This window comes from Callithrix jacchus, chromosome 2 (assembly GCF_049354715.1).
Source record: "Callithrix jacchus isolate 240 chromosome 2, calJac240_pri, whole genome shotgun sequence".
NCBI classification, from domain to species: Eukaryota; Metazoa; Chordata; class Mammalia; order Primates; family Cebidae; genus Callithrix; species Callithrix jacchus.
This window is the reverse complement of record NC_133503.1, coordinates 56,484,639-56,494,434: the sequence shown is the minus strand read 5'-3', so window position 1 is coordinate 56,494,434 and position 9,796 is coordinate 56,484,639. Positions and strand designations below refer to the sequence as shown.

General features: G+C 62.9%; 1 protein-coding gene across 1 annotated transcript; it reads left to right on the top strand.

Annotated features, from left to right (window-relative positions):
- Positions 1–220: 220 nt before the first annotated feature.
- On the top strand, positions 221–8,820 carry LFNG (LFNG O-fucosylpeptide 3-beta-N-acetylglucosaminyltransferase). The gene is made up of 8 exons (XM_035289443.3): positions 221–746; positions 5,154–5,202; positions 5,674–5,773; positions 5,869–6,022; positions 6,129–6,214; positions 6,689–6,854; positions 7,278–7,363; positions 7,558–8,820. Exons 1-8 carry the CDS (start codon positions 309–311, stop codon positions 7,622–7,624), a joined length of 1,146 nt encoding a protein of 381 aa, XP_035145334.1. The 5' UTR covers positions 221–308; the 3' UTR covers positions 7,625–8,820.
- The last annotated feature ends 976 nt before the right edge of the window (positions 8,821–9,796 follow it).

Genomic DNA, 9,796 nt, shown 5'->3' with positions numbered 1-9,796 from the left:
CAGGGGCTACCCGGGGTGGGGCGGGGCGTGCACGTGCGCGCCGGGGGTGAGGCCGCTGCGCCAGCGGGGCAGTTCCCAGCTCCGGACAGCGGCCCCACGTGGGACTGCGGGCCTGGAGAGACTAGAGCGAGGCCCCGCCTCTGAGCCCGGGAGCCAATGAGCACGCGGGGGCGGGGCAGGGGCGGGGAGGTTTAAGAAGCTGGCGCGCGGGCGCTGAGCTGCTGGACTTCGCCGCCTGAGCTGGGGGCTTCCGCGCGGTGCACCGGAGGCACACGGGGCAGGGCGCGCCGCGCGGCCGCCACCACACCATGCTCAAGCGCTGCGGCCGGCGCCTGCTGCTGGCGCTGGCGGGCGCGCTGCTCGCCTGCCTGCTGGTACTCACCGCCGACCCGCCACCGCCCTCGCTGCCCGCGGAGCGCGGCCGAAGAGCGCTGCGCAGCCTGGCGGGCCCCGCGCGGGCGGCCCTGGCGGCGCCCGTAATGGGAGCGGCGGGGGCGGCGGGGCCCGGGGCTCTGGCCCGCGAGGTGCACAGTCTGTCCGAGTACTTCAGCCTGCTCACCCGCGCGCGCAGAGACGCGGGCCCGCCGCCCGGGGCCGCCCCACGCCCCGCCGACGGCCACCCGCGCACCCTGGCCGAGCCGCTAGCGCCCCGAGACGTCTTCATCGCTGTCAAGACCACCAAAAAGTTCCACCGCGCTCGCCTCGACCTGCTGCTGGAGACCTGGATCTCGCGCCACAAGGAGATGGTGAGCGCCCCGCGGCCTGGACCGGCGGGCAGGCGGGGTGGGGACCCACCGTCTGGTCCAGCTGGTGGCAGCGTCCCATGGGGGCCACGCTGCATCCCCATCCAGCCACTGGGGCTGTCTGTGGGCGGTGACGCCAGTGCACATCCGTGCAGCCCAGTTTGCTTGCTGGGGCCACTCTCCCGTTACAGTTGTGTGACTGTCCCCGGGGCTCCGCCCCCAGTCCGGCTCCAGAGTCCTCGACGGCTGCAGGACCCTATGCCAGTCTCCAGTGCTTGGGGTTGTCTCCTGTGATACTTCTCACCCCCAAACACTGGAGCTCATTCATGGAGCATTATGTCCTTAAACTTCCCGCAGCAGTATTTGTTCGGACCCACCCTCAGCTCAGAACCCTTCCTGGGGAGAAAGGCTCTTCCTTTAGAGAAGTGGGGGGTTCTGACCCCTGGGCCTCTTCCTCATCACAGTGTTAAGGTGCGGGGTGGGGGGGGGACACAAGTCATTGCTGGTTGGTGGGCCCTGGGGAGTACATCTCAAAGAGCCCCAGCTTTGGGGGTCTGTGCGGAGACCCTCCCCCCACAGTGCAGGAGTCTCTGAGGCCTGCAACCTTGTGCACAGTACATCAGTTTCTTACATACACATAATTAAGACACACCCCACTTTGAAAATTTCCCTCGAGGCCACAGCAGGACGGTTGGGCTGAGGCGGGATGCGGACAGTGTGGGGCTTGCAATGGGCGAGAGGGAGGACATCCCTGGGCTGGGAGGTGCAGAGGCATTTGCTGTGAGGGTTGGGGCTCAGGGAAGACCCCACACGCCTTCCCCACTGCTCAAATCCTGGAGACCCAGGCCTTCTGGCCTGGCGCTGCCCTGTTTTGGGGCACCATGGTGGGGTGGGAGCAGGGCCTGGTGAGGTCATGATGAGGACTGGGGTGGGCAGGGTCCTCTCGGGTTCTGGCCTGGGGAAGGGGCCCTGGGAACCCCATGGCAGCCTCCTGGGAACACAGCGTCCCATTCCCAGGGGCTCAGCGGGCCGGCGGGAGGGGCGGCGGGGGCCATGGGTTTTGTTTGGCGGCCGGGCCGTTAGGATTCCCAGCGCCGGGCGGCTCTCACGCCGGCCCCTTGGGCAAGGTAACAAAGCCCCTTTCTCCAGCGAGAAAGGCGTCGGGCCCCTTGTGTGCAGCTACTTGCTCCGTGGGAACTGCCGCTGGCGTGCTGGCCACTCAGGTTGCCTGGTGATGAGGGGGCCAACGGGCCCCCCCAGCATCTCTTACTGACAACCCTTTTGGGGCACCATCCCTGAGCCTGTCTCCCCCACCCCCAGCACGCAACCTTCCTGCTGTGTGACTCTGGGCATGCTTCAGCCCCCCTCTGGGCTGCCATCAACTCTGAGCACCTCTCCCCTTGGAATCTGGGGTCTTTCTTCAGCAGAGGGGCTGTGGTTGGAGGGTCTCAGGTATCAGTCCCAGCTGGGCCGTGTGATCCTGAGCAAGACCTAGGGCCTCTCAGACCCTCACTCTCATCTCTGAAATGGGGGAATATGGCCTTTCCAGGAGCATGTTGTAAGAGACTGGCAAAGCCTGCAGGCATGGAGTGAGCCATGCGATCACTCAGCATCAAGGTGGGGGCCATCAATCCCTTGAGCCCTGAGGTCCTTATTGGAGGGTCACCCCACCTGGAGACAGGTTGGATCTGCCCCCAGCATCAGTTCACCAGCACACAGCAAGCAAAGCCCCCGTTGTGGTGGGTGATGGGTAGGGGTCCTGGAAATGCACAGAAGAGCCCCCTCTCCCAGCCCTGCATGGGATGAGTCAGACCCGGCTGATGGAGGACATAGATGTCAGGGCTGTGTGGCTTCAGAGGGGAGCAGGGGAAGGAACCCCTGGGAGGCTGTGTGAGGCAACAGTGGGCATCTGACCTACATGTGGGGGGAGGGAGGGAAGGCAGGAAACTTCCTGGAGGAGGCACCATTTGAGCAGGACTAAGAGTAAAAAAGTGCCCAGAAAGGGCACTCCATCTGGGCATGGTGACCACATTATGGGGGTTGTGCAGGAAACTTCTAGCAACTGGAGTGGTGGCTGGGGGAGGGTCTGTTGGTCAGCAGGGGCCACGCCAAGACAGGCCTGGAGTCCAGGATGAAGAGCCTGGCCTTTGGCCCAGAGGTTCCCCACCCCTCCCAGGAGCAGCCAGGCTGCTGCTCTGCCACCACAGCGGCCACAATTGCTGGGGAGAACTTGGCATCCTGTGTTTCTTTGAATCGCGGCTCCAGGAACAATGCCGCTTCCTGTGGGTGTCCCCCGGCCCCCGCCCGACACCTTCATCCAACCGACTCTTATTCCTGCAGCCCCTCTTACTCCTGCAGCCCGGTCTTCAACTGGGAAGTTAGGTGGCACTGGAGGGTCTGGGTCCCCAGAGGGCAGGGGCTGGCTGATCTAGCAGGCTGCCCCACCTCGGCCCCAGGGTATGACCTCAGACTAGTGCCTGCACCTCCCTGGGCCTCAGTTTCCCCACTTGTGCCTCAGCTGGTAATGGCACGCACCTCCCAGGCTATCAGGGAGAGAATCGATCTCTGCATTTGTTATGCCCATCTTCCAGAAGAGGAACTGAGGCTCTGAGCAGTGGGTGAGGCCTATAGCCTTTTTCTTCCTTTCCCGATGGCTCAGGTGTGGGGAGACAGGAGGCCCAGCACCCCCCGCACCCCACAGCCCCACCTTCTCAGATGCTGTTTTCCTAGAGGCCTCCCTGCTCCCCAGGCTGAACAAAGGTGACTTTAATCTCTGTAGCCTTGGGCTGGGTTTTTAGGGCACCACCAAATCTCGGGAGAACAGGCCTGCCTTGATCTCATTAAGAAAGCATTTTCCTTTTAACCCAGCGGCGCAGCAGAGCGTCTGCAGGGGCTGGCCCTCTGCCTCCCACGGCATTCCTGGGCTGAGATGCTGGGGAGGCCAAGGGGCTGGGTGCGAGTCTGTGCCTGTGGCTGCCCTGGGGTGTCTATGGGTGCTGCAGGAGGAGTGCATGCTTGGAGAGGCTAAGACCCAGCCTGCCACCTGCTTAGCTCTGGGCCTCACCTGAGAAGTGTGTGCATAGGGTCAGGCTGGACAAGGATCTGAGGCAACCAACGTGCTCCAGGGCCTCTGTGGGGCCTGTGTGTACAAGGAAGGAAACTGAGGCGGGTGGGCATGTGGGGGTTGCCCCTTGGTCAGAGCATTGCTCATACACCCTGGGTTTTGCACTCAGCCATGCCAGGGTGCGCCAGGCGGCACGTGCTGGGCGGGCCAGACAGAGGAAGGAACATTCCTCCCCGTGTGCCGGCAGGCCCTGGCGGGCGCTGGCAGCTCCTGGCCCCGCCCAGTGGCTCCCTCCTCTTCCGCAGAGCACTCCTGGCAGGGGGCGCCCGCATGCTGGCACAGGTGGGCTGTGGCCTTGGGCAAGCCTGGGTTTCCTCACCTGAGCAGTGAGAGGGGTGCTGGGCTGCATGGGTACTGGGGGCCCTCGGCCCGGGGGCTGGAGACACCTGAGGTTTCCTGCCACAACCCTGTTGACTGTCGGCTACTTTACAGAACTTGGGGGCTGCTTTGGCTCAGAGTGGGTAACCTGTCCAGCAGGGCACCCAGGCTGGGGGTGCTGGCTCAAAGGGGAGCCGCAGTGCTGGTGGCTACACCCTGCCCGTGCGTGGGACCTCGTGCCCGGGACCTCGTGCCCAGCCTGGCCCGGTTAACCAGGCCAGCTGTATGGTAATGGGCGACTCGACCACTCTGCTTAACTCGGTCGAGTTAAGGCCGGCCCGGCGCCCTCGCCCGCCGGCCCAGGACAAAGCTGGCGGACAATGCCTGGTGATTCATCCTCCCTCCGGGCCTTTTGTCCGCCAGGGCTTGGCAGCCGCCCAGTGAAGGCCTTTGTCCCCAACCCCAAGTGATTGAGACTTGGCTTCCCAAAGCCGACCTCCTCTGCCTGTCCCTCCCCGCCACTCCGCCTGTCCCTGCCCCCCCCCCCCCCCCCCCCCCCCCCCCCCCCCGCTTTTCCAGCAGCCTCCAAGTGGCAGGCTGGGCGCTGTGTCAATAAGGGTGTGTGCCCCGCCAGGTGCATGGGGCCGGCCGGGAACCGGTTACCTGGTGGGCGGGGGAGGCTCACCACCTGGCTCGTGCCTCACTGCGCCTGGATGACCTTGGGCGCAGCTGTTGAGGTTGGGGAGCGAGGCCCTAACCCCCTCACCCCCAGGGCAAGTGAACGTGTGAGCCCTGGCCCTATTGGCGCTGGATGAGTGGGGAAACCAAGGCCTGGAGAAGGTTGGAAGTTGGTGTGACTGAGCTGCAGCTGCAGTGACTCCAGGGTGCCCCATCCAAACCCCACCCCGCAGATGGCCTGGGGGTGTCGGTGCAGGGCTGCCTGCTTAAGGCCGATTTTCTCCTTCCAGACGTTCATCTTCACAGACGGGGAAGATGAGGCCTTGGCCAGGCACACTGGTGAGCCCTGGACTTGGGGCGGGAGGGGGCCCAGGCCTCCTCCAGGATCGGAGCCCTCCCCCTCCAGCTTCCCCCCTCCTCTGGGCCAAGAGGTCACAGAGGGCAGGATGAGGAGGACCGTTTACTTACCGGGTTTGCTCCACGCCCCGCACCACCACTCGGCCCCCCAATTCTCATGCAAATGAAGCCCATTCAGCCCCCCGGGTCCCTTTGAGCCCAGGCAGCGGCAACAGGTGGCGGGTGCTGGGAAAAAGCTGCCTGAATGGATGGGGGCGGGGCCGCCCTGGAGGGTGCTGAGCTGGGGGAGGGTCCGAAGGCCTGAGCCGGGAGCTAGTGTAGGGGAGGATATGGCCGAGCCTGGCTTGAACCAAGGGACTTTTCTCAAGCTACTGAGCCCTGCCATGTCCCCAAGGCCAGGACCCTCTCTGGGAGCCTGCTCAGACCCACTCACAGCCGCTCCTCGGTCCACAGGCAACGTGGTCATCACGAACTGCTCGGCTGCCCACAGCCGCCAGGCGCTGTCCTGCAAGATGGCTGTGGAGTATGACCGCTTCATTGAGTCCGGCAGGAAGTGAGTGTGGCCCCAGGGGACCCCCACCTCCCCACCCGAGCCTGGCAGCGCCCGCCCTGGCATGCCCTTCCCCGATGGCCCTGCCTTGCCCTCAGGTGGTTCTGCCACGTGGATGATGATAACTACGTCAACATGCGGGCCCTGCTGAGGCTGCTGGCCAGCTATCCGCACACGAGGGACGTCTACATCGGCAAGCCCAGCCTGGACCGGCCCATCCAGGCCACGGAGCGTGTCAGTGAGAACAAGGTGGTGAGTGTCTGTCCTCTCCCAGTCCCCCATGCCCCGAGGGGCACACACCTGGAGTAGGGAGGGGCAGTAGCACCCAGGTCTCAGGACACCTTCTCCCCTCCTCCAGCGTCCTGTCCACTTCTGGTTTGCCACGGGTGGCGCTGGCTTCTGCATCAGCCGTGGGCTGGCTCTGAAGATGAGCCCCTGGGCCAGGTGAGTGCCCCACACAAGTTAGGCCAGCCCAGTCCCAGGCTGTGCTCATGAAGTGACTGTGGGGCCCCTACTGTGGGGCCTGGCTTGGTTTGTGTTCCCAGTCACAGGGTGTCCCCAGCCTCCTGCGTGGCACTGCCCACCTCCTATCTTCCACTTCCTTCTGGGCTTCAGAGGGCAGATGTGTTTACAACGGCTACTCCCAAGCCTGACCTGCACAGAGCAGGCACTGGGGCAGTGAGCACCCCCAGCACCGTCCTGTGGGACTCCTTCCTGCACCCATATTCCTGCCACAGAGAGTCATAGAGCCGTACTCTTTGTTGTGGCTGTGGCCAGGGGAGGTGGAGGGAGCTGCAGCCCAGAGCTCTCCTCAGAGCTCTACTCTGAGTGCAGCGCCTTTGCCTGGTAGGGCCTCCCCAGTTCCCAGTAGGGAGCTCCTGCCTCTGCTCAACTGGTCTGGACCCTTCCCTCCTGCAGCGGGGGTCACTTCATGAGCACAGCTGAGCGTATCCGGCTGCCTGATGACTGTACTATTGGCTACATTGTGGAGGCCCTGCTGGGCGTGCCCCTAATCCGAAGTGGCCTCTTCCACTCCCACCTGGAGAACCTGCAGCAGGTGCCCACCTCCGAGCTCCACAAGCAGGTACAGCATCCTCTGGGCCCTGCCAGGAGCCGGAGAGCACAGGGAGGGACGTGTGGCTGCGGAGAGGGGGTGCAGTGGGGTTGGGCACTGTTCTAAAAGGGGAGGCCAGGCAGCGCCCCAGTGTGGATGCTGTCAGTGGTGTGTTGTTTCCCTGCTGTCTGTTCACTGTGATGCACCTATTGTGTGCCTTTCGGGTCTTTTGCTGAACCTGGGTGTGTATTTTGTCCATGCTGGTGACGTGGCCAGCCCCCACTGGTCCCCAGTTTGGGATGTTATTCCCAGGGCGTGCAGAGCAAGTGTCCTTCCAGGTCCAAGGGAGGCCAAGGCAGGGCTGTCGCCTCACTCAGGGCTGTGTGGCTAGTCTTGGGCAGGGCCCAGGGATGTGGGGGCCCCTCCTGGCATCACTCTGCCCCCTCCTCACAGGTGACCCTGAGCTACGGCATGTTTGAAAATAAGCGGAATGCTGTCCACATGAAGGGCCCCTTCTCGGTGGAGGCGGACCCATCCAGGTGAGGAAACCCCGGCCCAGATGGGCTTGCGTAGGGTGGCCTAGGGGCATCAGCAGGCCTTGCAGAGCTGGAGCGGGGTTTCTCTAAGCTGCGTGACTACACAGAGGTACCCCTCAAGTCTTGCTTGCTCGGGGTGGTTCCCGCCATGCAATGGGACTGCAAATGAGTGCTCAGCCCCTGCTCTGTCCCCACAGGTTCCGCTCCATCCACTGCCACCTGTACCCGGACACACCCTGGTGTCCCCGCACTGCCATCTTCTAGCGGCCACGGCTGAGACCCAATCCCTGGGCGCCCCTGGTATCCAAAGGGCCCGGGGACCCTGTTGCACTGCCCTGGCCTCGGCATTCGAGGCACCCCCAGGGCTGTGCCTGTGCATGTGTGTAGGTGTACTGCATGCCCACCCAGGTAGCAGGCTGCTGGGCAGTTCTGCTGTGCGGAGGGGCAAGCACAAGCGCCACTTATGTGTTTCTGCTCCAAGGGCCAGTGGGCCGCAGGGCCTGCTTGGAGGAAGGATTTGTGTGTCGGAGGCCACTCTGAGGGCAGTTCTGTTAGGATTTTTGGATCTTTCTGCAGCTATAGGGCTCTGGGCTACTTTGCAGGGATGCGTAGGTACCTTTCTCTTCCTGCTGAGCACAAGCCCTGTGCTGGGAGCACCTGTGCCCTGAAATCCTGGCTCCTGTGTCGTAGCCCCAAGTACAACTCACCGAGCCATGCTCATTGCAGTGGAGGCTGAGGCTCAGGGTGCATGACTCAGTCTCCTTCCTTCGGGCCTGGGCCCTGTGGCTTAGAGTAACAGCAGCCACTACCTGGTTCCAGGGGCCCCACAAAGCCCCCAGGGCCTACCTGCCCCCAGCTGGGTGAACAGTGGCTCCCCTCCCGCCTTTTTGGGTGGGGAGTCTTCCAGGTCCCCTCAGAGGTCTTCCCTTTGCCTCCCCAGGACTGGGTGAGTCAGAGCTGAGCGTTTAGACTCCTCTCCAAAGTAGAGAGCAAGTCGCCCACAGTGGGCGTGTCTGTAAATATTGTGACAGTATTTTTTTACTGTGCTGTTTTTTGAAAGGGAATAGGTAAAAAGTAGAGTGTTCTTGTTTTCTGCTTGGGCAGTGGGGGTGGGGTGGGGAGGGTCTTCTTTTAATCTTATCTTTTCTGTGGATCAGAAAAAACAGAAGCCAAACTCGGGGTCATCTTTATTTTTAGAGCTGAAGGGGGACTGTCTGGCACTGTATTTATGCGTTCCAGCATCTGGAACCTCCCATCCCTGCCCTCCTCCTCAGTAGCTGCCACCTCCCCACTGGGCCCAGCATGGCTCACCTGTCCCGTGTGGGGGGGTGTTTTGTGTTGTTTTTCTCTTTGCAAAGACATAGCTAGGAAAGCGAATAAGGGAAAAGTTCTCAGGGAATTCAAGTGTTGTTGCTATGGTGACGTCCTTTTGCTGTGAATAAAGGTGCTCTTTGCAGCAACCCTAGGGGTCCTGGTCTTGGCTGGAGGTGGGGCCTGAGTCCCAGAGCAGCCAGGGGTCGGGGTGGAGGACATACAGGTGAAGGGGAAGCACAACCTTGGGCGCACTGCATGGAGCAGGTAGATAGGAAGCCCTTTGAGACAACTATTTCGGAAGAAAACCTGGTGTCGAAATAGCTGCCCACCACTGCCTGCAGGTGCAGCCCGCCCAGGCTCAGGGTGGTCGCTGTAGGGTGGGCCCTGTACTTCCCAGAGGAACAGGTCTAGGATGCTGGGGGCTCTACATCCCAGCCAAGAGAGCCATCCCAAGGCTCTGGCCTGGACACTGGGGAGGCCAGCCCCTGCAGGAAGGACAGTGACTCCTGTGACTGGGCCTGGGACCTCCTTATCCAACTTCACTCCTACCACAAGCTTGCAGAGTCCACATCATCACCTCATGTTGCAGTTGGGAAAACCGAGGCATGGAGCAGCTGATGCCCAAGGCCTGGCAGTCATGCCCTTGGGCTGGGGAGGCACTCAGGCTCCAAGCCAGGCCAGCCATGGGTCCAGCCCCCCCACAGCTGATTATGCTGCGCCTGCCTCTCCTGGGAGGTGGCCCCAGATCCCGACCCCTGCTCTAGGTGGTGGGAGGAGTCCTGGAGAGCAGGAGCAGTGTGGAGCCCCCACTGCAGCTGGTCTCAGCCCCTTCGGAGATCCAGACCCTTGTTTTCTAAACACAGCAGCTCTGCAGTGCTTTTCCTTCCTCAAATCCAGCCTTTCAGGGTGACTGAGTAGGGAAGGGGTGCTGCAGCCTCAGCGGGGATTCCCTCCGCTCACCCTCCTGGCAGCCCTGGGTGGCTCACTTCCTCTTCTTCACCCTGAGCCCCCACCCCTCCCCTGGGGCTTGCACCCTTGGGCTGGCGCTGCCCTGGCTGTGCCTTCTGCAAGTTCCTGCTCTGGCCTGACCTCAATCCCCCCTCTCCGACCCCGGGGCTCCAG